Source organism: Zingiber officinale, chromosome 8A, assembly GCF_018446385.1.
Source record: "Zingiber officinale cultivar Zhangliang chromosome 8A, Zo_v1.1, whole genome shotgun sequence".
NCBI classification, from domain to species: Eukaryota; Viridiplantae; Streptophyta; class Magnoliopsida; order Zingiberales; family Zingiberaceae; genus Zingiber; species Zingiber officinale.
Window position 1 is genome coordinate 14,637,589 of NC_056000.1, and position 27,995 is coordinate 14,665,583.

Consider the following 27,995-nt stretch of genomic DNA (forward strand, 5'->3'; position numbering starts at 1 on the left):
AATTTCTTGGTTCATGATTTGAAGTGACAACTCTAATTTTGGTGTGTTACTTTTGGGGCAGTTGAAGCTGCTACCGCTAGTGAATATTCCGTGGAGATGACGAATTCTGGAGCATCTCATGGATGCGCTATAAGCCATAAGAGACTGAGTGATTCCATGGCATTAATTGCTAACTAGTTCTGAGTGGCTAATAAGCCATGACTGAATCTTCCACATCAACCTATTGTAAATAACTAGTCATTCATTTGTTTCGTTGAAAAGTAATAATCATGAATTGGTTCTGCACAGACCTTTGTTGGTTGTTGTACCTATTTAATTAGTTTTTTTTGAGCTCTGATTCTTCTGCAATTTATCGAAGGCGCATACAGATTTTTAAATTGATCAAAAGTGCACGTTCCTTTGTCATTTATCAAAGGACACATTTAGTTGTATGATTTTTATATTTTATCCCTCCCATCAAAATTGACTTTTTCTCAGTCTTTTCTTGTTTTTGCTATGCTCTCCTATGCAAATAAACTTTTTTTTAACATGCATAATATGGGCTGATATGAAAATCATATCAGGCCTGGGGTGTTTAGTATTTAGTAGGCCTGGGGTGTTTAGTATTTAGTTGATTTATTTGATAATATTTTTAATATTTTTGGATAAGATGAAATAAGTAATGAAAAATATTGTTGGACTTTGTAGTTTTATAAATTTACATGATCTAAGAAATTGTTATAATTTGAAGTTTCTACGTTGATTAGTGAGTTTTGATAGAAATTTACTGATGGCTCTAAATAGATTTGATTGAATGTATTTCAGATTTTATGTATTTTTAAATTTGTAAATAGTCTAATAATATTTTCTATTGTTTATTTCAAATTCTCTGGACGTCTTAAAATATAATAAGAAAGAATTGATAAAAATTCTGTAGTGGATCCATATAATCTAAAATGGTTACTCAAGTTCAATTGAACTCATTTTAGGTCTTGTACATTTCTAAGGTTGCAAGAAGTTTAATAATATCCTGTATTATTTTTTTAGCTTGTCCAAAGGTGTTAAAATATAATACAAAAAAATCAAAAAAAAAAAAAAACTCACGTTGGGTTTGATATTAATCCTACCAGACCCACGTATTAGGTCTAATGTGGGATTTCTTATTGATTTTTTTAATTATATTTTAACATCTTTGGAGAAGTTGAAAAAAAATAATGAAAGGAACCATTGGACTACTTGTAATTTTAGAAATTCACAAGATTTAAAATGAGTCTAATCATACATGTTTATGTCAATCAATAGATTTCATTCAAAATTTTACATATCGATTTAGAGACTTCAGATTAAAAGGAGTTTGTCTTCCATTGCTTATTTTGATTTTTTCGGAATGTTAAAATATGATAAGGAAGAATTGACAAGAAATTTCACGTTATGTCTGATATGATTCCATATCATGCCCAGCATGAAATTTATTGTCGATTCTTCTTTATTACATTTTAACACCTTTGGAAAACTGAAATAAACAATGAGAGACGTTGTTGGATTCTTTGCAATCCTAAAAATTCAAAGGACGTGAAATGAGTCCAATTAAACTTGTTTATATTAATTAATAGGTTTCGGTAAAAATTTATAATCGACCTAAAGACCTTAGATTATAACTATTTTAAGTCTTATGAATTTCTGAAGTAGATTGTAAGGAATTTAATGATGTCTTCTATTATTTATTTTGTCTTATTCATAAGTATTAAAATGTTATTGGATGAATCAATTAAATCATAAACACCGTGGCTCTGTGGGGTATTCATAGGTTGAAGTATTCATGGAAGGAAGAAGTTTACGAGTTTATTTTCATGAGAGAAAATGAAATATCGATTTTGGACAGACTTATAAAGACGACAAAGACTATAGGAGTTAGCTGTCGCACTTTCGTGATTTACTCTTTGAAACTGATGGAGATTTTTTATGATATTGGGTTGATCATCTTCGGGTTCGTGATTTACTCTTCAAAATCGATGGAGATTTTTTTATAGTACCAGATTGATCGTCTATCAAATTAATTGGATCATGGATCATGGATCATAAGAGTGAATATAAAAAAAAAACTTATTATTATTATTATTATTATTATTATTTTGATAATTCATATATTCAGATTTACAAACGTTAAATTTTCGTCCACATCGAACGGTCCGCATCGTCACGATAACCGAAAGACTACGTTGGCTACCGAATCCATGCCCATCCAAATCCGCATCGTCTCAATAACGCGTCAGTGTCGGCTCCGCCTCCACCACACGATCATCATCCGATCGGATGCTCCACCACTCCCCACGTTCCCTTCCTCTTCGCCTTCGGATTCCCCCCACCCTGCATGGCTCCGCCCACGTCCACGCTCGGCGGCCGATGGCCAACCGATCCCTCCCCATCCAACGGCGATCCACCACCGCGTCTCGAGAACCTAAACCTCTCTCATTCCTTTACGTGCGATGGAGATCCTAGAACTAGAAGCGGCGGCGGCAGCAGCTGATCTCGATTCTTCTTCGACCCATTAATTAGCTCTCGGGGAACGCTCATCAATATTCGAACAAATTAAAATGTTTCAAGAACAAGCGACGAGCTCCCTCCCTTCGAGCAGCGAGAGATCCTCCAGCTCTGCTCCTCAGACGGACATCAAAGAAGGTGATTTAATTTATGGATATTATATTTTATCTCCGTCTTGATGTATCGATCGAGTAATTACTAATCATGGGAAGGAATGGAGAGCGATGAGGACATAAGACGGGTGCCAGAGTTCGGGCAGTTCGACCTGGCCGGCTCATCGAATTCCGGGCAAGGATCAGGTTCGGCCGAAGTCAATATTGCGGACCGCGCTCAGTCGTCTGGCGGCCATGCCGGACAGCAGCTGGTGAAGAGGAAGGGGAGGAACGCCGCTGAAAAAGAGCACAAACGCCTCAAAAGGTTTTATAACTAATTACCAATCATCAAAAATTAGCAACAAAATAAATCGTCGTTCGATATTTATTTTGATGAAAATCATTTTACTGAAAGATTGTTGAGAAATCGAGTGTCGGCTCAGCAAGCGAGGGAGAGGAAGAAGGCGCACTTGAGCGAGTTGGAGGCGAAGGCGAATGACCTGGAGAGCAGGAACTCGGAGCTGGAGGAGAGGCTGTCCACGTTGCAGAATGAAAACAAGATGCTACGACAAGTACGTCATTGTTTTTTTAAAGTTGCCTTGTTATATATAACACGCTAGCTAGCTATTTAAATGTCGAGTTGTTATAACTTACCATTTAGTTTGCTCATCCATAAAACAACTTACAATCTAAACAAATTAAGTTGATGCTCGATCAAGAACTCGAAAAAGAAATACAATTCAAAGAATTTTTTTATTCTCCTCAAAAAAGTGTCCAGAGAAAAATATTCAAAGTGATGTTATCATGCATTAAGCTGTAAGTTTTGAAGCATCATGGAGGTTTGTCTTCTTTTAATATATTCTGAATTATGTATATAATTGTAAGATCAAACTAATAATTCATCCATACAAATGTAAATTTGCATTCTCTTTAGTGCTTTTAGACTTGGGGAGTTGAAGATAATCAGATTTATAATAATTAATTCACTTTCAGATAGTATTCGAATAAAAAATGCTGTGCTAATTAATGGTCGAACAATTGATTATGATATGAATATAGTAATCAGATAAAAATAAAAACTAGATTCGATAATTACATATTTTAATAAAAAACTTGAATCAAGGGAAGAGATAATTAATAAAAAATAGAGGGTTGAGGGTTTAAGGCCTTTCAACTTCCCTATTCTTTTGGACATTGATGTTGAAGAGCATAAGAAAATGGGACGTTGGCTTCTGTTTTTTATTTAAAAGTTATCCTATATATAGTTCGTATAACTTTGATTTTATAACCTCACTGTACTAGCTGCCACATTGCCCCAAGCACAAGGATTTTAGCCCCCGGGGTCAAGTTGAGTTGCCTAGTACGGAGTAGAGTTACTATAATAAGGTAAGAGTTCGAATCTCGATAAAATTGAGGAAAAAGCTCTCCCTGCACTAGTCAACTACAGTTTTCCAATATACCTACTCACAGATAATCATGGAGTAAATCGTATGGACCCGCTGAAATGGCGGATTCCACATTTTGCTATAATATAACTTTGATTTTAGTTCTCATGGAGTATCAGCTATGACAGATTTCTTATAATGAAATAGGGATCAATTCTCGACGGGCACGTATCCTCGGAGAAAAAGTCCTTCCACCTCCTAATTCACTTGATGGTCGGCTATAAACTGACCCCATCATTTATCTCCCTTCACATAATCTAAGAACAGAATGTGAGGGAGACCTAGGATGAGATTAATTATGTTTTTGCTACAATATACCTTTGATTTTAGCACTCACAAATTAACGCAGTTAGTACTGTATGAGTGGTTACTCCAATAAATCTTTAGGTGAATTCTCAACGAATACAAAATATTTTATTGAGTGTCTGACCTCCTTCATACAAAAGATCGCTGCACTAGGACAAATATTCTTATGACTTAGTCCTAGAATGTCCTACAGTGTCGCTAAAGTGACGACTTCATATTTTAGTTCAATATACCTTTGGTTTTAATACCCCACAGGTTGTCGAAATTAGTATATGCATAAATGTTTATTTTAATAAGTCTTCAGGTAAATTTTATACGGTGTAAAATATTTACTAAACATGATTTAAATTTAGACTCCAATGATATAAATAGTTGACTTGCAATCAATTATATAATTAACTTAATATGTATTCGTTAGTTGATCTTAAATTAAAATCTTGCATCCATGTATAACAATTGACTTCTCATTCATTACAAATCTTGTTCTAGTTGACCGAAGTGTCTCAAAGTATTATACTCTTATACTTAATTTATCTTAACTCACTCCATGGTCCAAAACTTAAATTAATTAACACATACGACTTTGATACCTTCTAAAGTCACAAGGCTTTAATAACTAAGTTCTAAGGCAATCCCAATATGAAATTTACCCTATTAAATCTGGAGTATCCGGATAAATCAGAAAATTCTCACTGCTGGCGACCTAGAAGCTTAGCACCCCACAGTTACACACCTCATTTGATGAAAAAACTTTATAAATATACCATACGTGAGGATAAAATCATGGGCGATGATAACTTAATATCCTTCCACTGCACTATAGCCTCAAGCTAAATTATATGCTTTAGAGCTCCACATTATTTGAGGTTTTTACTCCAATTTGATCCTTTTAGCACCATTACATTTACACTTTGATACACCAATATTAAATATACATCTTACTTAAAATGTATTATCAAATTATTAAAATAATAGAACAACCTAAGTACAAGGATATATCATTTTTTCAATAATAATATCGTATTATACTGAGTTGATAAATTTTGACTAATCCTGTCCGAGTGCTAAGTCAACGGTCGTTGGGGGCGTGATGCTCTTGTTGACTCCGAGCAATCCTCTGAGTGATGTAGACCTTCAGCGGGGAACCTGCAAGCATAAAACCGAGCTAGGAAGGGGGTTCCCGGCAACGGTCCTCCGACGCTCAAGTCGGCCTCCGACAGCAAGAAATTGAAATAGAATGACGAGAACTGTAGCTACAGTTATGAGTCGCGCATACCTCCGTTGAAAGTCTGGGGGGTCCTTATATAGGGGCTCCCTGAAGGCGCGTGCACGCTTACCGAGATGTGCACGTCTCTCAAAGCATACCTGTAATGAGTGTGTCAGACATATCCCTGACGTGACAGTGAAGGCTTCCACCATATGATTATCTGCCTGATCATGCCGCCAACCATGCCGCTTGTCGATGACGCCTGCTCCGAGGAAGATATTCCTTTCTGCTCATCTTGTCGTCTACAAGACTGAGTGGGGGTCCGCTAGGCTGCGCCCCCATACTGCTGAGGGAGTGACCGAACCGAGTGGGAGGCCTGCTTGTCCCCTAGTGCTTCATCCTGCTCGCGCCGCACCACGCGTAGTCGAGCAATGTCCATCGTCCGCCCGAGCCGGGACTCCGCTCGGCCCCTGAGCATCGGAAACCCAGCGTTAAGCTGGGCTATCGCGCTGCCGCTCGGGCAGTACGCCAGCCCCCGGTCGAACCCGGGATATATGTTGACCGTGCTGACTCTGATCTCCACGTGTCATTGACACCTTTACCATCTGAGTCCCACTTTACCCTTGGATCATTGACCATTACATAAATTTGAGTATATATTATGAACTACATATAAGTAAAAAAAACATTTAACATTACTTTGAAAACTCGTGTTAAAATACTTGACGTGCATGGAAATAGAAATTTGAATTATCCTTTTGTTATAAAATTTTCAAATCTAATCCATTTTTTTTTATAAAGCTTGCGAAAATATAACCTCAATTTTAATTATGGTTAATTAAAAATATAAGATGATTTCCTTCGTACAATAATTAACTAACTGTACATGAAATTTGATTTCACAATTAGCTTTTAGCTCGTGTCATTCACTTTTTTTAAACAATTCCAGAGTAATTTTGTATATAATCCATGCTTTGTATTTGCTTGACAGTCCACATTAAGCTAATGGATAGATTTTATGCAGATACTAAAGAACACTACTAGCAACAGGAAGGCATCGTCCACGGGCGCCAGCAGCATCGATCCTGACGCCTCGACAGATTAATAATAAAATCATTACTCAGTAAATGATCGATTAATCAATTAATTTCGAATGTAATTATGCCATAAATGAAATAGTATTTGATTATGACAGAACGAGAAATATTATGACACTTTTGTAATTATAGTTGTGTGAATATGTGTGTATATTTCAGATATATGCGAACCAGAATTTCCTTGCAAAAAGAGCTCCAATTAGATTATCAGTTACTTAAAATTTTAATTATCAAAATAACCTATTTTTATTCTTTTGAATATTATTTGGTGTTAGTCTCGATTAATTGGGATTACAATGGTTTGGTTATTATAAAGAATATTGTTACAAAATCACCTAATAGCAACAACATTAATTATTCTTGTTTGATCAAAATAAATAAATTTAAGAAATGCTCGTAATGAATGACTCATTAACTCAGCGTTCTTATCTCAATCATTCATTAAAAAAAAATCATCCGTTAATTCATTGAAAATAAATTAAATCATCCGTTAATTCATTGAAAATGAACTCAATTCTTAGATGTCTGAAAATTTAAGAAGACGCGATACATATTGCTATGGGACAAATAAATAATTTTTTAATCATTAGAAATATGATTTAATTTTCCTCCTTAATAAACATTTGTGTTATCTGTTCATGTAGTCATATTGCCACATATAAATTTGGGTTAATTCCAAGTGAATATAGAAGTCTCACAAATTACCTTATCCTTGCATACTATGGGTGCCACTTTTTACCATAGTTGCTTTATGTCTCAATTGAAATGCAAATTTTCAGGGATTCAAATTGATAATTTTGTTTCTAAAAATTAATTTAAAATATTTTTATTAAAAAGTGACGTTGAATAGGATAATGACCATAGGAGTTGATGAAAAGACAAAATTGAGGAGAAGGAAAGAATAAAAAATATCAAAAATAAAGGGGAAAAAAATATCTCTCTAAGTTTTACCAAAAATAAAAAAATAATCTTTATTAAGAATAGATAATCAATCTTCAAATTCATAAACATGTAGATTCTAGAAAAAGAATAAAATCATAATATATGGAAAAAAAGAAAAAATTCTTTCTTACAAAAGGAAATTTCTTAATAAAAATTCTAAAAAATTAATAAAATAGGACACGACACTGATATATACAACCCTAACCTATAAATATAAGAAATACCCAAAAAAAAAAAATCCTAAATACGCTAATAAAAAAAAACAATCAATTATTAGCTCGGGCTCAGGACAGGGACAGCTCATCCTACGCTCATGCAGCACCGACACAAAGCGCACCACACCCCAACAACCGCACCGCTCCACCACGGGCAGTAGCCGGTCACCCGAGATCTCCGCGACACTGGCAGCCTGTGAACGGCCCCACCGATGTCGACCCCGCAACGTCTCCCCTTAATCTGACGTTTTCAAATTCCGTCGCCCTATCCATCGGACGGTCTTCGTTCGACGTTGATCTTTTCTCCACGCCGTAACTGAGAAGTCGCTGTTGGACGACCGGTAGCTCGTCGCTCTTATTCAATGGCCGAATTAATTAAATATTAGTGTTTTTAATTATTTTTGGATTTTTTATCTATGCCCAAGAGTTTAGCTTTTTTTTAAATATGCCCTCATATTTTGGCATATCTTGGTACATTAATATCATACTACGTTAATGATTAAGGGACAAAAAAAAGTTTAAAATTCTAAACTTTCAGAGCGGATTTTTGAATACAAGGTAAATATTAGGGTCTAAATAAATTTTTATTTAAATCAATTTTGGAGGTAATAATTTAGTAATTAAATTAACTTTAGAGCTTCCTTGCGCGTTGTATTAAAAGAGATAGGAAAGAGAAGAAGGGGTAACACTGGGTTCATTGGATGGGAGATAGCATCTGGTGGTGATTGAGTCCTCAGCCTTCGTCGGTGGTGCTTCTTCGGCTCCGATCGGAAGCGGAGGCTGCCCCGATCTCGCTTCCTTTGTCTGCCTCTCTTTCCCTCATGTTTTGGTAGAGATTTGAGCGAGGAAGCCGGGAGAAAAGTTGTATCTTTAGAGAGATTTGCAGGAGCAATGGAAGCCAATGCCGGAATGGTCGCGGGGTCGCACAAGCGGAACGAGTTCGTGATGATCCGACACGAAGGCGATTCTGGGGTGGGCGTCCCTCATCTGTCCCTCTTGATTCTGATTCTTGGTCTCCCAGATACGATAATTTACTTGTTTTCTTCCGGCTTTTATTGGAATAAGTGGCATTTTAATCGTTTGATGTCCCGGATCTAGCGGTGGACTGAAGTCGTTAGTGGGTTGACTTCAGTTCAGGTTCATGATCGACTGTTCCAATTCGTGGATTGATAAAAGGTTCCACATGTGCTGGTGAAATCGGTCTTATTGCCCTACTTTGATTGTTAATTTTAGGAAAAAAATAGATTCTGGTCCCTTTTTTTTGTCAGTGTCAAATCTGGGTTTCATGCTGTCGAATTTCACTATGAACTTAGGCTGATGTTGACTACGGACTACCTTAAGTGTTCACTACAGTTCTTGAAAGAATTCAGCCTGTAACATCATTGATCATCTAATGTTATCACCAAATGTAGGCGTCGAGAAAATTATGTTACAGTTTGAGTTCTCTACCAACGTTACTGCCTGCCGGCAACTCTTGTTAAACTCGAGACATTTATCTATGCTATTGGCTTATTCCTGTTGAAATTATCTAATAGTCCTAAATAATCTTAGTTTGTGTTACGTTTTTCAATATGCATGATTGAGATAACACTTGCACTGGTTCTTCCTCCTATTTGCCTATTAAATTAGATATCGTAGTAGTCTTCCATCTTCTGATAGTTTAGGCCTCATAGTCTCCCTTGCTCATTGTGCCAAGATGTTTACATCTTGAAATTGCAAAAATGCTTCTCTCTCCTTGTTCTCTTGCATAGAACTGTATTCTACTTATATTGATTTCTGCTTGCCCTCTATGCTCATGGTCAATATTTCATAAGATCTTTCATCAGGGAGTATTAATATGGGAACTTGGACTGTATATGAGTTTTGGTTTGTGAGCTACATTTAGTGTGTTTTTATTTATCATTTTACTGAAATATTAGCTGTCTGAACTTTAAACCATGACCATATTTTGAGATAGCTTCCATTTTTTTAGTTGGAGGAAAAGCCTACCTAGAATTTTGAAGTAGCTTCTAATTCTCCTCTTTTTTTGCTTCATCTCTCACCATGTTCACAACTAAGAATCCTTACACATTATTTCTGATTACTGTCTACTCACAATTGCTCATTCCAACCAGATCAAACTTTTTCATATTTCCAGTGCCTTGTTCTTTACTGCTTGTGTTTGTCATCAATGCAGCCAAAGATGGTGAAGAACTTCAATGGTCAAGAATGTCAGATTTGTGGTGATACAGTTGGGCTCTCAGCCACAGGGGATCTATTTGTTGCTTGTAATGAGTGTGCCTTCCCAGTTTGCCGAGCTTGTTATGAATATGAAAGGAAAGAAGGAAATAAGTCGTGCCCCCAATGCAAGACTCGGTACAAGAGACACAAAGGTAACCTTGATAGTTGTGATAATTTTCTTTTAAAGCTTTTGTTAGATATGCATGCTTAAAGGTAAACATGACTTCTCAATAGCCTTTTCTTTTGTTGAAATTTTATCAATCTGCTTTCTTGTTTTACTTGTAATATTTATCACTGGCACTGGATTATAGATCTAATGTGTTTCATGATATCAGGTAGTCCTCGGGTTGAGGGAGATGAGGAAGAGGAAGGTGTTGATGACCTGGACAACGAGTTCAATTACAGGCATGGCAATGTCAAGGTGGGAAGCAAATGGCAGGGAGAAGATGTTGATTTATCTTCATCTTCTAGACACGAACCTCAACACCGTATTCCGCGTTTGACTAGTGGGCCACAGGTAGAACAATGATAATTCTTTAGTGTCTTAGGTTGACAGACAGTTGATGGACAGATATAGCCATTGCAAACTTAGAATGTATACTTCAATGTTGTTGAACAACAAATAAGCTGTTTACCTAAATTCTATGGGTAGATAACAACGAATGCTGCCATGGTAAGCAAGATGAGAACCATGGAACAGAACTATAGAGAGATCTATGTTAAAAGATGCCATCTATCCTTTACGACATGTTGATCTTTTTCCCCTTTGTAGTTACACGCTTAAACTAAGTATTATTCTGTAAATACAAACATCATTAGTACTCCTTGGAATATCTTTTAGGCTACATAAGATGAGGACTCCAGCAATACAACTTGCAAGAGTGTTTGGCTTTATCACCTATATTTAGCCTTCATTAAGGGAAAATGCTATTAGGACCTCTTCCAGTCTAAATCTTGTTCTATTAATTCATAGTACTAGTTTCACACCATTGAGTTTTGCCCTTTGAATAAAGGCACACCTCATCTCAGGGAAGAATAACCTGTTTGTCTCTTCTTACCTTTCCTTCATTGTGCACTGTTGTTCATGGCTTCAGAATGCACTATAATCTGTTTTTCAATTATTTCCTAGTATACATCCTTCTATGACCTTTCTAATCCACCAAAATCAGATAATTATGGATTTACATTGGTTAGTTTATTTTGCTTGGAAAAATTAACTCATTTTATTACATGCAGAATATGTTTCACTTGGCTTGTTTAACAGAAATATATTTATACTCTACATATTCTTCATAACTAGAAATTTGATCTGCAAATCCTGATAATAAGACGATAACCCATTGTTGGCCAACCTTCTGCTTAGGCTTACTGTCATTACCAATTTTCTAGATTTCTGGTGAACTACCTGATGCAACACCTGATCGTCATTCTATTCGAAGTCCATCATCAGGATATGTGGATCCCAGCATGCCAGGTAATATATAATCCTATTATTATATGCAATGCTGTTAAAAGACTGGTTTGTTTTAGCTCTTCAGTGGCTTGATTCTTATCGGGATACTTTGCAGTTCCTGTAAGGATTGTGGATCCTTCGAAAGACTTGAATTCTTATGGACTTGGAAGTATTGATTGGAAAGAAAGAGTTGAAGGTTGGAAGCTTAAGCAGGACAAAAACATGACGCAAATGACTAACAAATACAATGAAGGAAAAGGAGATATGGAAGGAACTGGTTCAAATGGTGAAGATCTACAAATGTATGGACTTGCATTTGTTCTATTTTTTTTTTATTCTCAGTTCCTAAATGAGATATTTTTATATGAGCTACATCTTAGTGTTTGTATTATTTTCCTTCCAATGGACTTGAACTCACATGGATTTGCATTTTCCTATTACGCTTCATGTTTTTTTTTTTTCAATTTACAATTCCCTAAAGCTTTAAATTCTCATAGAACTAAACACAAAAGGGGTTGCATTTTTGTAGGGCTGATGATGCTCGTCTACCTCTGAGCCGCATAGTCCCAATTCCTTCTAACCAACTAAACCTCTATCGCGTGGTTATCATACTTCGGCTTATCATTTTATGTTTCTTCTTCCAATATCGTGTAACTCATCCAGTACATGATGCTTATCCTCTGTGGCTAACCTCGGTTATTTGTGAGATTTGGTTTGCTTTGTCATGGCTTCTTGATCAATTTCCGAAATGGTATCCAATCAACCGTGAGACTTACCTTGAGAGGCTTGCATTGAGGTCGGTTATTAGTACAATGTTCTCATTTACTAAGCATGATATTCTACTCACTTGTTCTATAACTTATTCCTGAAAATGCACACTTGTAGATATGATAGAGAAGGTGAACCGTCACAGTTAGCCCCTATTGATGTGTTTGTCAGTACAGTCGATCCTCTGAAAGAACCTCCTTTAGTTACTGCCAACACAGTTTTGTCTATTCTCGCTGTGGATTACCCTGTTGACAAAGTTTCGTGCTATGTTTCTGATGATGGTTCAGCAATGCTTACTTTTGAAGCCCTATCAGAGACAGCTGAATTTGCAAGGAAGTGGGTACCTTTTTGCAAGAAGCATAATATTGAACCTAGGGCCCCAGAGTTTTATTTTGCCCAAAAGATAGATTATCTGAAAGACAAAATCCAACCTTCTTTTGTGAAAGAACGGAGAGCAATGAAGGTAAGAATGTGAAATAATTGCTCATATCCTTTGGGCTTGTGTCTATCAGATGTGCTAATATATGTACCATTTCATTTCAGAGAGAATATGAGGAATATAAGGTTCGCATAAATGCTCTTGTTGCAAAAGCACAGAAAACTCCGGAGGAAGGTTGGACAATGCAAGATGGAACTCAGTGGCCTGGAAATAATCCAAGAGATCATCCTGGCATGATACAGGTTCATATTTTTTCACTGTACGTTCTATTGTTTTACATCTGCTTCTTTATATCACTTTTTGGTCGAATGTAGGTCTTTCTAGGACATAGTGGAGGGCTTGATACCGATGGCAATGAGTTACCTCGGCTTGTATATGTTTCCCGTGAGAAGAGACCAGGTTTCCAGCATCATAAAAAGGCCGGTGCAATGAATGCCTTGGTTTGTATCCTTCATCCTATGCTTGTATATTTATCATATGTTTTCTGCATTTATCACCTACATGATGTTGATTCTTGGGTAACCTCTGTTTTTGTTTTCTGTTTAGATTCGGGTATCTGCTGTCTTAACCAATGGTGCCTACCTTCTGAATGTGGATTGTGATCACTACTTTAACAATAGCAAAGCTCTTCGGGAAGCAATGTGCTTTATGATGGATCCTGCATTTGGAAGGAAGACATGCTACGTGCAGTTCCCTCAGCGGTTCGATGGCATTGACTTGCACGATCGATATGCCAATCGCAATATTGTGTTTTTTGATGTAAGAAATATATCAATTTCCAAATGCACTTGCATAACAAAAAAAGAAAAAAAACCTTACTATCATAATGTTTCACAGATCAACTTGAAAGGTTTGGATGGCATCCAAGGTCCTGTTTATGTGGGGACAGGGTGTTGTTTCAACAGGCAGGCTTTGTATGGCTATGATCCTGTATTGACCGAGGCTGATCTAGAGCCGAATATTGTGTTCAAGAGTTGTTGTGGTTCAAGAAAGAAACGAAAGGGTGCGGATAAGAGCTATATTGATAGCAAGAAAAGAGCTATGAAGAGAACTGAATCTTCAGTTCCCATCTTCAATATGGAAGATGTGGAAGAAGGCATAGAAGGTAGTAAATTATTTATCCTTTTATTTCTGTGTTTTACATCATAGATGAGGAACTATATGCTAGCAATAAAATCCATTTTTCAGAAGATTGTTAGATTGAGAGAATTGCCAATCATTAAGTATAGAACGCGGATGAGAAAATTGTTTGAATAGCAATAATTCTACTTCTTGATCTTGGAGTAGGGCATATTTTTTTATACAAGGTTGTCATGGCATATGTTTTGGCTTTATTTTTTCCTTATCACAAAACAAGCACTTCACCACAATCAAATATGGAGATGTAGTTGCAACCTTTTCCATTCTGCATCAGACATTTTGCCTACTTTTATGTCCCCCTTTTCTCTCCTTTCTATCTGTCACAACCCACCTTCCCTTCTTTATTGTAGTAGTTTTTGTTATTATAGTTATATGTTTTTTATTTCTTATAAATTCATTAAGAGCACATTATTTTATGATAACACTACCTTTACATTGGAGATCCTGTGATTTTGTGTATTTGCAAATTATTACTGAGCACATCCCTCTATGCGTTCATTTTTGCCAAAATAAAACTGGCTTTGATCAAGTTTTGACTGTCTGGGGTGAATATTGCTTCTTTTTTCTTTTTAAAATTAGTGTAAATTGAATGTAGACTTTTTTTTTTTATTAATTATTCATTCTCCCTTTCTCAATATGATATTGGGATATTGCATTACATCTAGTATGCATAGTTTTGTTTGCTAGGCATAATCATGATTATTGTGTTCCAGAGGGACACAATATACGAACTTTAATTTGTATGACACTGCTAATCCAAGAGATCCTGTTTCTACTATTTAATCCTTGCTTGTTAGTTGTTACAGACTTTTTTCATTGTCTCCATCACCTACTACACTATGAAACTTGAGCTGTCTTCTTTGTTTGCATCTTTAAGGTTATGAGGATGAGAGGTCACTGCTTATGTCCCAGAGGAGTTTGGAAAAGCGATTTGGTCAGTCACCAATTTTCATTGCCTCAACTTCCATGGAGCAGGGAGGCATACCACCATCCACAGATCCGGCGTCTCTTCTGAAGGAAGCCATACATGTTATTAGCTGTGGTTTTGAAGACAAAACTGAATGGGGAAAAGAGGTTAGTCTGTGGCATCTCACCTTCTGGTATTATTTGGTTCTATGTTAAAAAGAAATTGCTTAATTTTCATTTGTGCACGTGCATCCAGATTGGCTGGATATATGGCTCAGTTACTGAGGATATTCTTACTGGGTTTAAGATGCATGCTCGTGGATGGATTTCCATATATTGCATGCCGCCTCGTCCTGCATTTAAGGGTTCTGCTCCAATCAATCTTTCTGATCGTCTTAATCAAGTGCTTCGGTGGGCCTTGGGATCTGTGGAAATTCTGCTCAGTAGGCATTGTCCTATATGGTATGGTTACAGTGGAAGGTTGAAGCTTTTGGAAAGGCTGGCATACATCAATACCATAGTTTATCCAATCACTTCTATCCCACTGATTGCCTACTGTGTTCTTCCTGCCATTTGCCTTCTAACAGGAAAATTCATTATTCCAGAGGTTAGCTGTTTGCTTTAAGCCTCATATTCTCTTTTGATTTCATGCACGCACATTATTGTTTTGGTTTCTTTTATTTTATTTTGGAATTTTTATTTAGACCTATGAAAAAAGTGAATTATTGCCTGCAAGTATTTCCTCCGTGATGTATATTCTCTTAGCAAATATTTTGTGTATTATGATTAACGAAGAAGTGTTTCTTCTTGTTTGAAACCTTGTGTGTGATTTTAGTCTGTCTAATTTTAGCAGAGTTAGCAGCTGTGTGCCTTTTTGACCTTTAAGTGACATTTCCCTGAACCTATTGCTAAAAATTGTCAGATATTTTCTTAATTTCAGTCTTCCTCTTTTGGATTTTTGAGCTCTTTGTGTTTTGATCCGTCATGGCTTTTGCAGATAAGCAATTATGCAGGAATGTGGTTCATTCTGCTCTTCATATCTATTTTCGCCACTGGTATACTTGAGCTCAGGTGGAGTGGTGTTGGGATCGAGGACTGGTGGAGAAATGAGCAGTTCTGGGTTATCGGTGGCACATCCGCCCATCTTTTTGCCGTCTTCCAGGGTTTACTCAAGGTGTTGGCAGGGATAGACACAAGTTTTACGGTCACATCAAAGGCCTCTGATGATGATGGAGATTTTGCTGAGCTCTACGTCTTCAAGTGGACAAGTCTCCTCGTCCCTCCAACCACTGTCTTGGTCATCAACATGGTAGGGATTGTCGCCGGCGTATCCTATGCAGTCAACAGCGGGTACCAGTCATGGGGCCCTTTGTTTGGAAGGCTTTTCTTTGCATTCTGGGTGATTGCACATCTGTATCCTTTCCTCAAGGGTCTCATGGGGCGGCAAAACAGAACCCCTACCATTGTTATTGTCTGGTCCATTCTGCTTGCTTCCATCTTCTCATTGCTATGGGTTCATATTGATCCGTTCACTTCTCCCACTCAAAAGGCTGTCCAAATGGGACAGTGTGGTGTTAATTGCTGATGATCCTTTCCTCTCAGGCTCAGATATTGTTTCTTCCCATTTGGAGATCAAGGATCTACACATGTTTTAGTTATTTATTTCTATTTATTCTCATGGTATAGATTGCTTGGTTAGTGGATTGTTCAAGGCTGATGTTGCAGTAATCTTTAAGGTTCCACTTCCTCCCTCCTTTATTTCTCCTTTTTGTGTAGATGGCAAAATTATATATATATATATTATGAACAAGGACACTGCACAATGTGTTTATGTTGAACGTATCAATCCATTTTATGTTGAACGACTGCTTACTTGTGGTGGTGGTCAGCAAATGTATGACAGTAAACTAATTATGGTCTGCATACTCTAAGGTGCAGATAAGGAATGGAAAGGAATCTATGAAGAAAAATTATTCTTGGAGGAAGAGAAGAGAAAGGATGAAGAAATCTTTTTTTTTACATGTTTGTTTATCTTGATAGAGGAAGAAAGATACATGTACGCAGTTTTGTAAAAAAAAAAAAAAAGGTACATGCGTCATTTTTTATTTACATAGTTCATTTTTTTTGACTTCATGCTATAATTTTATAAATTAAGAAGAGTATATATATCATTATTTGTTGATATATGGTGTAATTTTATAAATGTAAAGGGATATATGTATCATTTTCCTTTTTATCCGCGGTTTTTCGTCTGATTTTGAGATGATTAATTTTGATTTTAAAATTATCCGATGGATTATATTTATTTTCTATCTGAAAATTTTAATAAAATAAACAATTAAAATTTTTTTATTATGAATTTTTTTTGTTAATTTTACTTTCTTCTCCATGTAAACAGAGCATTAATGATAATGGTCCCATTGTATGCTAAAAATTAATCTGTTAAAAAACAGAATGAAAATGTAATAATAATTTTCACGGATTTAGAAGAATAAATTCATTTGAGAACATGGAATAAGAAGTTATTATAAATCAAAACTCACTATTATTAATTTTTATCGTTTACACTTCCCTAAAATTTTGTTGGCTCCCGATCGCTTCTCTCTTGCACAGTGCACTTGTTAACTCGTTTTGAGTTAATTGAACAAAATTATCAACTTATTAGGCTCATGGCAAAAATAGATCGAGAAAAAGATAAATGTCTGTGCCGGTTTTATTTATCTATGCTTTTTTTCTTCAGCTGGGAGGATTTTTTTTTCTCATAACACTTTGTTCTGTTTACATTTTGCTAATCGAATCGCATTCCTTTGTTCCGTCGAATACCTTTTTTTTTTTTTTTTTTTTTTGTCTCATTCGGTCATTCCCAAGACAGCACGCGCAAAGCACATGCAGTGCAAACGCCCAGAGTAAAGTGCCTCTTCTCTCCCTCGCCGTTTGCCATCCCACTCTTTTTAAGGAAAGCCTCGATCGGTTGGCGTATTGGTTGCCCACTGCTTCATTACTACTCTCTCTCTCTCTCCCTCCGTCACATAGCCGGCCGATACCTTTTGCTCGCCTCGATCTCCAACACGAGTAGCGGTTTTCGCAAGGTTCAGCAGCGGTGGTGCCGAGAACTTGAACCTTCTCCGCCATTGTCACCGGCGATGTCTGGGCCTCGACCGACCCGCTCGACCTACCGCCCTCTTCATCTCCGCAACCATGACGATCGCCCTAGTGGTCCGACCACCTTTCCATCCGAATACAACGCAACGCGCCGCGGCTCCTTCAATTCTGAACCTGGTGGACGAACCTACCGCCGTGGTTTCGGACGCCGCGAGGAGCCCATCCCCTTTGATATCGCCGACGCTTCAGCTGACAGTGGCGGGATTAACTTTGACGCCTACGATAACGTTCCTGTGGAGGCCAGTGGGGTCGATGTGCCGCCTTCTGCTGCAAGCTTCGCGGAGATCCATTTGGGTGGTGTCTTGCAGAGAAACATCGAGCGGTGTAGGTACACGAAGCCTACTCCGGTGCAGCGACACGCCATGCCCATCTTGATCGCAGGGAGGGACCTGATGGCCTGTGCGCAGACGGGGTCGGGGAAGACAGCTGCATTTTGCTTCCCGATCATCTGTGGCATAATGAAGCAACCACCGCTGCCGCCTACTGATCCACCCTACTGTAGCAGTGCTTTTCCTTATGCACTTCTTCTTTCCCCAACCAGGGAGTTAGCAAATCAGGTCTGATGCTCTGCTTAGTCTCACTTGAACAACTATTTTTCTTTAGTTTTATATTCCAACGTTTGCCCCTTGGACATGTTGTTTCCTTCACGCTGTAGATTTATGAAGAAGCCAAGAAGTTTGCATATCAAACAGGTGTCAGAGTAGTCGTTGCCTATGGTGGAGCTCCAATTTCGCAACAAGTTTGTTGTCGGAAATATCTTTATCTGTTATTATCTGTATCTCGCAACACTAAACTTCAGCACAAAACGGATTTCTCTCTTCTTTTTTTTTTCTTTTAACAGAAAATGTGTGTTGTTTAATCGCTCTTTTATTTTTGGTGTTTGTGTGACACTAACAGCTGCGTTCTTTAGAGCGAGGTGTTGAAATTTTAGTCGCAACACCTGGTCGTTTGATGGATCTATTAGAGAGAGCAAGAATTTCTCTTCGAGGCATCAGATATTTAGCACTTGATGAAGCAGATAGAATGCTGGATATGGGTTTTGAGCCACAGATTAGGAGAATAGTGGAGCAGATGGGCATGCCCACTCCAGGTAAAAGACAAACAATGCTCTTTAGCGCGACCTTCCCCCAGGAGATTCAGGTTTGTGTTTGAATCACTCAGTAATCCAGGACATGAATATTATGTTGTGTAGGTCATAGTATTAAACTAGCGCTGCATTTTCAAAGTATTGGTAGATGCTTGGAATGGAGCATTCACTTTTCTTCTACATGGCCAGAATGAGTGACTTAGAATGGAACAGTTTCCATTGATGAAACACTTTGAGAAGCATGAATGACAAAATCATGTTTTTTTAAAAAAAAAAATTTGAACGTGACTTATTGGTTTTATATTGTGGTTGCTACAGCGATTGGCTTCAGACTTCCTGTCCAACTACATTTTTTTGTCTGTGGGAAAGGTTGGATCTAGCACAGGTTTAATCTCTCAAAGAGTTGAATATGTACCTGATTTGGAGAAAAGAAATTACTTAATGAATCTTCTCCGTGCACAAAGAAATTGTGGAAGTTATGAAAAGGTATATTGATCGAGTTCTAACAATTGTCGTATTTGTCTTGGCTTTGATTTTTTTAAAAGACAAATAATATTGCATAGTCATCTGCTTTTTTAGCATAGTTTAAGAGATTTTATATTTCCTTCAAGAAATCTTTCTCCAATCATATCCTGTAAATTGTTGGTGTGTATATAAAAAACTTTTTTGTGTAACATTTCCTTTGTTTCTTGTAGCATGGTTTGACCTTAGTATTTGTGGAAACTAAAAGAGCAGCTGATAACTTGGAGAGCTGGCTTTCTAGAAATGGTTTTCATGCAACATCTATTCATGGTGATAAAACTCAACTAGTAAGTTGGAGATTCTTTTCTATTATGAAATTCCAGATTTTGGTTGCCAGAATCATGTTCTTTTATTCTCTTGCTTTGGCATTGTTAGTTGGTTGCATACTCTGCTTGATTAATGAACGAATGAAAATAAATTGGTTAATTTTTTACTATAATTTATTAGCCCGATAGGATGGCTAAGCTAATTTCTCTACGACTTTTTGGCGAAAATGGTGTTCCTTTTTTTATAATTTTTTAAATCAAAGGTGTCTTTTTTATAATTTTTTTTATGAAAAGGTAATCCCTCTCGATTTTTATTGGAAGGCTTTTCTAAATCTTTGTATTTTCTAAATTACGCTTATTACACTGAAGTAATTATTATTATTTATTTCTGTGAAATACTTTATGAAAATTATAAAATTATGTTTTATGAATTTAAATTTAACCTTGTCCTTCTATTGACATGAATATATATATTTTATCAAAATGTCACTTGTTGACATTTAATAAAAGGGTGCTCTTGATCTTTCTTTTCTTAATTTCCCTTGTTAAATTCAAGTAATTTTTTTTCCTGCGAAATAATATATTGAAATTATAAAATTATGTTTTTTGAATTCAAATTTAACATTGTACTTCTAATCACATGAATATTTTTATCAAATGGTATTTTTTTATTGGAAATGTAAATATTAATTACTAAAACCAAAGATAATGGTACTCTTCTTGATTTTTATTAAAAGGGTCCTCTAAGACTTTGTTTATTTCTAAATTATCCTTATTTAATGGAAGTAATTATATATTAATCTGTTAAATACGTTATGGAAATTATAAAATTGTGTTACGAATTCAAATTTGTCCCTGTAGGTCATATCCATGTCTTTTCTGTTTTTCCTCTTAATATAGGGCTTACTCCATACTTACCAAGCTGTCATATGTGTATTTTGACTTGCTCCATACTTACCAAGCTGTCATATGTGTATTTTGGTATGTACAAGGAGAGAGAGAGAGCTTTGACAGCGTTCAGAAGTGGTAGAACGCCAATCATGGTGGCAACTGATGTTGCGGCACGAGGACTTGATGTTCCTCATGTTTCACATGTAATAAACTATGATTTACCCAAGAGCATTGATTCTTATGTCCATCGAATTGGGAGGACTGGGCGTGCTGGGAAGGCTGGGTTGGCTACTGCATTCTTCAGCGATGCAAACCAGCCTTTGTCCAAGGCATTGGCTGAATGCATGGATGAAGCCAAGCAAGAGGTCCCCGATTGGCTCCGCAACTATGCTAATATGGCATCCGCATATTCTGACAAGGGAGTTCTTCGAACAGGTGTTTCAAGGTTTGGCAGCATAGACTATCGTACGGGTTCAACAAGTGGAAGTCAGTATTCTGCACCATATGGAGTTAAGAATTCGTGTCGTGACAATTATGATTACCAAAGTTACAGTAATAATTCAGCAGGTAATTCATATAATTATCAAAGATATGGTGGTACTTTGGGTGGTAGTGATGCTGCTGGAGAGAATTATGAATCACAAAGTTACAGTGCAAATCCTGCTGGCGGCGTTGCTGTTGAGTTGCAAAATTATGGTGCTAATGCAGACAAAGATGACAGTATTATCGGTGTCAATTATGAATTGCCTCAAGCTGATCTTGGTAATTTGCAAATCATTCCAACCGGATGGGATTGAATGTTGAGCAAATTTCTAACTTAGGTGATAGTACACTAATACATGTGGTTCACTGCAAGGCAATAGTTTACTGAGTTGATGATCTTTTGTTTTTAATTTGCACTTTAACCTTTTGTTTGTTTATTTACAGAACACCGTTGGTACGTTAATTATCACTAGTAAACCTGTCTTCAAGCTTTTGGACATTGAATTTCATTCTTGCAGCTCTTTTTAGTCTTCCTTGTCAAGTTCTATTTTGTTGTGCTGTAAACAAATGAATTAATAGGTTCCCTTAAATCAGTCTGAAATATACTGTAACGTTTTTTTGTTAGCATCTTTAGCTGCACAACTGAACCCTGCCCAGGACCAGCATTTGCTTGGATTTTCAATATCTCAAACTGTGCGTTTAATTTTGCAACTCAGAAATGGAGTTCAAGGTTCAAAATTTCATCTTTTGTTGGCACTGATTCACTCAGTTTGTGGCTGCCAGATAGAAGCCCATGTCTGAATCCTCTTTTTTATAACTAATCTCCATGCCCAAACTCTCAGCCATTGAGTGTATTTCTTCAGCAAGAGGATGAGTATTATCTCCTGAGGAAAATCTATGCATGTGGAGGGATTCTCCAGAGCCAACATCCACCCAGCTGAATCCGATTTCTTTCCTCACTCCTCTCTGCCTCATTCCCCTTCTTAACTTAGCTACATTCTCCCACTCTCCCTTTTCTGCGTAAATGTTCGACATCAGCACATAGGCACCTGATTCGGTCGGTTCAACTTTCATCAGTGCCTCCGCCATCCTGCTCCCCATCTCAGCATTTCTGTGCACACGGCATGCCCCTAACAGGCTCTGTAATGCTGATATCCCAAGTGGCATTGGTGCTAGCTGCAGGAACTCTTCTGCCTCTTCTAGCCTCCCAGCCTTCCCCAACATGTCCACCATGCAAGCATAGTGCTCTTGCCATGGTTCAATCTCAAATTCATCCACCATTGAGTCGAACACCTTGCGCCCCATATCAACCTTCCCTTTGCAGCAACATGCAACAAGAACTGCAAGGAATGTGATGTGATCAGGATGAATACCAGTTCGCTTCAGGCTGTCAAAGAGGCTCATCACCTCTTCATAGTTTCCATGTTTTGAGTGTGCAGAGATGATCGATGTCCAAGTTATCAGACTCTTGAGAGGAGCCTCTTCGAAAGCTCTCCGAGACTCATCAATGCTTCCACGCTTGGCATACAAGTCAATGAGAGCAACAGAAACACAGGCATTTGCGTTAAGACCCAACTTGAGAATGTGGGCATGGAAGCTCTGGCCATAAGCCAACGAAACTATTTCAGTTGTAGTTATTGCACTCAAGATGCTCCCGAATGTGTACTGATTTGGCATGCAATGTAAGATCAAGGAGGAAAACACCGCTAGAGCATCTTCCAATTGCCCATTTTGAGCATATCCAGAAACTAAAGCATTCCAAGACACTATCTCCTTACAATGTATTGCGTCAAACACCTTCCTTGCATCGACCATCAACTTCAGCTTGGCATACATAGTTATGAGACTGTTGGAAACATTCAACTTTTCAGCAATTCCAAGCTTAAAGCTGACTCCATGAATCATTTGCCCTTCTCTCAACAATTGATCGTTAACAGAAAAAATTAGTGCAACAAAAGTAACATCATTTGGTTGCACATCTTGAAGCCTCATAACATTAAAGAGATGAATTGCATTGTCTGGCTCAATAGAGATCATGGTCGTCCACGAAATGGCATCCCTTTGCATCATATTATCGAATACCTTCTTCGCAGAGCTAACATCCCCATGCTTGTAGTACACTGACATGAGCAGATTGGAGACTGATACATGGGCCTCAACGCCAACCTTAGTTGCAAAGCCATGGACTTGACATCCGAAGCCAATTTTTCCCTCTTGGCCACACGCAGAGATCACAGTGGCAACTGAGATACGATCAGGTCGAACGTCTTCATCCCTCACCATTTCTAGGAACAACTCAATGGCTTCAGCTCCGCCTCTGCCGTCTTGAGTGAGGCCACAAAGCAGCGAATTCCAGGTGACCGAATTTCTAAATGGCATTTCGTCGAACACCATGTGGGCTTCCACGGAATGGCCTACCCTGGCATAAAAAGTGATGACCGTGTTCGTGACGATGAGGTCGGAACCGAAGCCAGATTTAAGGACGAGGGAGTGCAGCTGCCGGGCAGGTTCCGGATCCAACAGGTTCGCCGATGCGGCGAGGGCCACAGTGTAGGTGACACCATCGGGATGCACGCCTGTTCGACGCATGAGAGCAAAGAAGTCGAGGGCTTCGGTGCTTGAAGCTATGCCGGATAGGTAAGTGTTCCAGGAGACGACATCGGGACGGGGCATTCCCTCGAACACCTTGCGCGCGAGGTCGGGGGCGCCGGACTTAGAGTACAAGTTCATGATAGAGTTGGAGACGATGGTGTGGGCGTCGAGGCCAGAGGAAAGAACGAGGCCGTGAAGCTGGAGGCCCTCCCGGCCTCGGCAGTGCTTGAGTGAGGCGGCGACGGCGCCGGGGTCGAGGGAGGCCTCCGACCGGAGTCGTTCCCTGATGGCTTGGATGGGGTTGAATAGTGCGGCGGCGACTTCGTCTGGGCATGTCGGAACGGAATTTAGGTTTGAGATTTCGTCGAGCAGGTGGCGTCGATGAGAGAGAGACGACGGAGGAGCACCAAGATTTGGAGAAAAAGAAAAGCGTCGCATGAGCAATTGCCGCGAAGGTTTAGTGGATTTGGATTTGACAACATTTTATTTGATCGTAACACTTCATTTGTGGTTTTGTGGCTGATTTAGTTGGTAAATATATGAGTAAAGTTATTAATTTTACATGTCCATACACATTATTTTGGATTTTGACGAAACTCCAAGTAGAACAATCATGAGTTGGTTGCTAAGGATACTATGTTTGTTTTTTGGTAACACTTTAATTGCTTATTTTAAAACATCTCTATAATTTTACCATCAGTATGTTCATATTTTCTAAATCGTTGTTGAAATGAATCCAATAATTTCATCTTAATTTTATTCTAATAAGTTTTAGTGATTTTCTTATTTATTAGCAGAAATTCTAAGTAGAGAATAAATCAATAGCCTAGCAATGATGAACATAACAATTCTATTCAATTATTAGTTGGCCACTTCTCAAAACTATTTGGTACGGCGCAAAATAATTTTTTCCTTTGTCAATTAACTAAATAGTTGATGAATTCTACTACCAAGTATAACTTAGGCATTTTTATAGTCGCATTCTATTTTAGTTATGAATCCAACAACTGGACTCAATGTATCCAATCATCCGATCTAACTTGTAAGTCCACGCTAAAATTTTGAAGTTATAGTTGGCCATTATTGTTGGAGATTTAATTATTAATAATTGAAGGGGGAATTTAGGAATGCGCTTGGAACATTCGCGAGCGTAATGCCTGGTTTTTTTTGTTTTGTTTTTTATAGGAAGTGCACACACACATTGCGTGGGAATCAATCCAATAAATCTCTTCATGCTTAAAACAATGGGAAATAATTTTACTTTTTTTCCTTTTTGAGATTTGGACAAAAATTCAATCCGACAAAAGAAATTTAAAAGAAGTCGCTAATTGATTGTCTTCTACAATGACATCATTGGTTCAGTTTGACAACGGTTAGGAATAAAATCACTTTCATCTAAAAACTTCATTTGTAATTTACATTCTTTATTTTACTGTAAAACCGATGATGAGAAAGACACCTTTTTATCACATTGGTTAGGTTTGACATATTCATTGATAATTATTCATCAAGCCTATAGTTAGGATTGTTGAAATGAGTGAATGGAGAAGAGAGTGAAGAAGAAAGAAGCTCTATTGTGAAGAAGATTTTAGTTTCATATTGAAAATTTCAAGGTTTGATGGTTGGTTTATATTGTTTCACAAGCATGTGTGTTGTGAACAAATAAATGAGTGGAAACTTGCTCTTGTGTGTGGCTACATAGGGAGGGTGCAAATCTAGGGCCCGGATTGCACTGAACCAAGTTTGCTTGTGTGCGAGCACGACCTATGCACACCCAAATAAATTAACCGACATTTTGTCACTTGGATTATTCTTTTTTCATTAACGCTTAAATAAGAAACGCATATTAATATAATGCATATGACGTTTCTTTAGCAAATGGAAAAGTAACCTCATGCAAGGCATCCTATAAAAGGCCTTGAGCAGGAGAGGAAAAGAGATAAGGAAAAGAAAGATTAAATAATCTTTCCATCCACCTTCTTTTCCCTCTTCTTCTTCTCTGTCGTTTCTTTCTTCCACTCGACAGAACCCTGGTGATAGTATTCGGGTATTTCTCAGTTCGCCGCAACCACCAGTGCTAGGTGGAGATTGCGGTTTCGCCGTTGTATCCTGGGAAACAGACGACCCGAGTAAGTCTCGAAGCACAGCCGGAGGTGGACGAATCTGTTTCAAGGAAACTGCGTCATTCGCAGGCCTCGGTCAGCCTCTTCACCTGTTCGGCTTGTCTCGCTGTTCGTTCGACCGGCCATTCTGCCTACCCGACCTCGCTGCTCGGTCGGCCCCTTCGTTCGCCCAGTCAGCATCTTCGCTCGCTCGGTCGTCCGCCCTCGGTACGCTCGGTTGGTCTCACTACTCGCACGATCAGCCTGTTTTGTTGCTCGCCCGGTCGACCACCTGCTCGGCCCGGTCGACCTTCAGTCCGCGCGGACTTTGCTGCTTGACACTCTGCTCACTTAACCACTCCGTGGTCAGAAAACCAGCCCCTGCTGGCAGCCTGAGATTATCAGCTCAGGTCATTTTAACAGATAAGTGAATTTAAATTCAGTATATTTAAATTCATCTAATACCCCGTAAAATCTCCGGCTACAGATTGATTGTATCCAACAATCTTGAAACATACTCGTTTCTGTTGAGATGACCACAGAACAAAATGTTGAGGTGCAACAGACTCAACAAATAAAGGCCCCCTCCGCCCCGATTGGAACTGTACCAATCAATCATGGGGAAAAGCCAAATAAGTTCAGTGGACTGAACTTCAAGAGGTGGCAGCAGAAGATTCTCTTCTACCTGACCACGCTCAATCTGGCTCGGTTCTTGACCGAGGACCCTCCCAAGCATGCTGAGGATGCTGATGCTCAGACCATCAGTGCAGTGGAGGCATGGACTCATTCTGAGTTCCTTTGCCGAAACTACATCCTCAACTGCCTTGTCGACTCACTGTACGTTGTGTATAGCATGAAGAGAACGGCTAAGGAGCTGTGGGAGTCCCTGGACAAGAAATACAAGACGGAGGATGCAGGGGCCAAGAAGTTCATCGTGGGTCGATTCCTGGACTACAAGATGGTTGACTCCAAGACGGTGATCAGCCAAGTCCAGGAGCTTCAGGTGATCTTGCACGAGATCCATTCGGAAGGGATGGTTATGAATGAAACCTTCCAGGTGGCAGCTATCATTGAGAAGCTGCCTCCCGGCTGGAAGGAGTTCAAGAACTACCTGAAGCACAAGCGGAAGGAGATGAATGTGGAGGAACTCATAGTCAGACTTCGCATCGAAGAAGACAACAAGAGTTCAGAGAGGAAGCTGTTCTCTCAGGCTACTGTGAAAACCAACGTGGTCGAGCACGGTCAAAGCTCGAAACAGAAGAACCCCAAGTCTTCTAAGATGGGACCCAGAGGAGGCATCAGCAAGAAGAAGTTCTCTGGGAAGTGCTTCAACTGTGACAAAGTGGGTCACAAATCTTCGGAGTGCAGAGAGTCGAAGAAGAAGCAAGAGGCCAACCTGAACGAGGGGCCAGAAATGGACGACCTCTGCGCTGTGGTCCCCGAGCTAAACTTGATCGGTTCAAACCCTCGACAATGGTGGATCGATACTGGAGCCACCAGACATGTCTGCTGCAATAAGGAGCTACTCCACAACTTTGAAGAAGTCACTGGAGACAAGCTGTTCATGGGGAACTCAGCAACCTCGGACATCATGGGCCAAGGAAAAGTGGTGCTGAAGATGACCTCGGGCAAGGACCTCACTCTGAACAATGTGTTGTATGTTCCAGAAATTCGGAAGAATCTAGTATCTGGATCACTGTTAAACAAGCACGACTTTCGCATTGTTTTTGAGTCGGACAGAGTTGTATTGTCCAAAAATGGAGTGTTTGTAGGGAGAGGCTATGTATCTGATGGGCTGTTTAACCTCAATGTAATGGCGATTAAGCCTAAGATAAATAAAAGTGAAAGCTCTTCCACTTATATGCTTGAGTCTTCGTGTTTGTGGCATGGTAGACTAGGACATGTTAACTACGATGTGTTGCGTAGATTAATAAACATGCAAAGCATACCTTCATTCCACCTTAACCCAAAACACAAGTGTGAGATTTGTGTTGAAGCAAAAATGACAAGGTCATCCTTTCAACATATTGAAAGAAGTAATGAACCACTTGACCTAATCCACACTGATGTGTGCGACCTAAAAGGTACGCCAACACGTGGTGGTAATAAATACTTCATCACTTTTGTAGATGATAACACA

The 27,995-nt window shown here is 38.5% G+C and overlaps 5 protein-coding genes across 5 annotated transcripts; 4 read left to right on the plus strand and 1 right to left on the minus strand.

The window, feature by feature from the left end:
• The first annotated feature begins 2,412 nt into the window (after positions 1–2,412).
• LOC122008222 (transcription factor HY5-like) lies at positions 2,413–6,857 on the plus strand. Its single transcript, XM_042563870.1, has 4 exons — positions 2,413–2,658; positions 2,733–2,937; positions 3,028–3,184; positions 6,595–6,857. The coding sequence occupies exons 1-4, from the start codon at positions 2,574–2,576 to the stop codon at positions 6,673–6,675; spliced, it is 528 nt and encodes a 175-aa protein (XP_042419804.1). The 5' UTR covers positions 2,413–2,573; the 3' UTR covers positions 6,676–6,857.
• Positions 6,858–8,466: 1,609 nt separating this feature from the next.
• On the plus strand, positions 8,467–16,615 carry LOC122012645 (probable cellulose synthase A catalytic subunit 1 [UDP-forming]). Its single transcript, XM_042569250.1, has 14 exons — positions 8,467–8,796; positions 10,001–10,196; positions 10,380–10,561; positions 11,434–11,518; positions 11,613–11,799; positions 12,027–12,293; positions 12,383–12,728; positions 12,809–12,946; positions 13,019–13,144; positions 13,251–13,463; positions 13,542–13,809; positions 14,722–14,918; positions 15,007–15,357; positions 15,748–16,615. The coding sequence occupies exons 1-14, from the start codon at positions 8,716–8,718 to the stop codon at positions 16,333–16,335; spliced, it is 3,225 nt and encodes a 1,074-aa protein (XP_042425184.1). The 5' UTR covers positions 8,467–8,715; the 3' UTR covers positions 16,336–16,615.
• Positions 16,616–17,687: 1,072 nt separating this feature from the next.
• Positions 17,688–21,694, plus strand: LOC122012647 (DEAD-box ATP-dependent RNA helicase 52B-like). Its single transcript, XM_042569252.1, has 6 exons — positions 17,688–18,469; positions 18,568–18,651; positions 18,810–19,052; positions 19,318–19,485; positions 19,695–19,808; positions 20,780–21,694. The coding sequence occupies exons 1-6, from the start codon at positions 17,894–17,896 to the stop codon at positions 21,473–21,475; spliced, it is 1,881 nt and encodes a 626-aa protein (XP_042425186.1). The 5' UTR covers positions 17,688–17,893; the 3' UTR covers positions 21,476–21,694.
• Positions 21,695–21,757: 63 nt separating this feature from the next.
• LOC122012646 (pentatricopeptide repeat-containing protein At4g32430, mitochondrial-like) lies at positions 21,758–24,255 on the minus strand. Its single transcript, XM_042569251.1, has one exon. It carries the CDS (start codon positions 24,189–24,191, stop codon positions 21,927–21,929), a length of 2,265 nt encoding a protein of 754 aa, XP_042425185.1. The 5' UTR covers positions 24,192–24,255; the 3' UTR covers positions 21,758–21,926.
• On the plus strand, positions 24,190–27,032 carry LOC122010546 (the record flags this gene model as incomplete). Its single annotated transcript, XM_042567070.1, has 2 exons — positions 24,190–24,246; positions 26,631–27,032. Coding segments are annotated over exons 1-2 (459 nt in total), but the record flags the coding sequence as incomplete, so codon positions are not given.
• Positions 27,033–27,995: the final 963 nt, after the last annotated feature.

Coding starts and splice junctions, on each gene's coding strand:
- LOC122008222 (XM_042563870.1), top strand. CDS start 2,574: ATGTTTCAAGAACAAGCGACGAGCTCCCTCCCTTCGAGCAGCGAGAGA. Junction 2,938..3,027: donor GAGCACAAACGCCTCAAAAG/GTTTTATAACTA, acceptor TTTTACTGAAAG/ATTGTTGAGAAATCGAGTGT. Junction 3,185..6,594: donor AAAACAAGATGCTACGACAA/GTACGTCATTGT, acceptor GATTTTATGCAG/ATACTAAAGAACACTACTAG.
- LOC122012645 (XM_042569250.1), top strand. CDS start 8,716: ATGGAAGCCAATGCCGGAATGGTCGCGGGGTCGCACAAGCGGAACGAG. Junction 11,519..11,612: donor TGTGGATCCCAGCATGCCAG/GTAATATATAAT, acceptor GATACTTTGCAG/TTCCTGTAAGGATTGTGGAT. Junction 15,358..15,747: donor GAAAATTCATTATTCCAGAG/GTTAGCTGTTTG, acceptor TGGCTTTTGCAG/ATAAGCAATTATGCAGGAAT.
- LOC122012647 (XM_042569252.1), top strand. CDS start 17,894: ATGTCTGGGCCTCGACCGACCCGCTCGACCTACCGCCCTCTTCATCTC. Junction 18,470..18,567: donor CCAGGGAGTTAGCAAATCAG/GTCTGATGCTCT, acceptor TTCACGCTGTAG/ATTTATGAAGAAGCCAAGAA. Junction 19,486..19,694: donor ATTGTGGAAGTTATGAAAAG/GTATATTGATCG, acceptor TGTTTCTTGTAG/CATGGTTTGACCTTAGTATT.
- LOC122012646 (XM_042569251.1), bottom strand. CDS start 24,191: ATGCGACGCTTTTCTTTTTCTCCAAATCTTGGTGCTCCTCCGTCGTCT.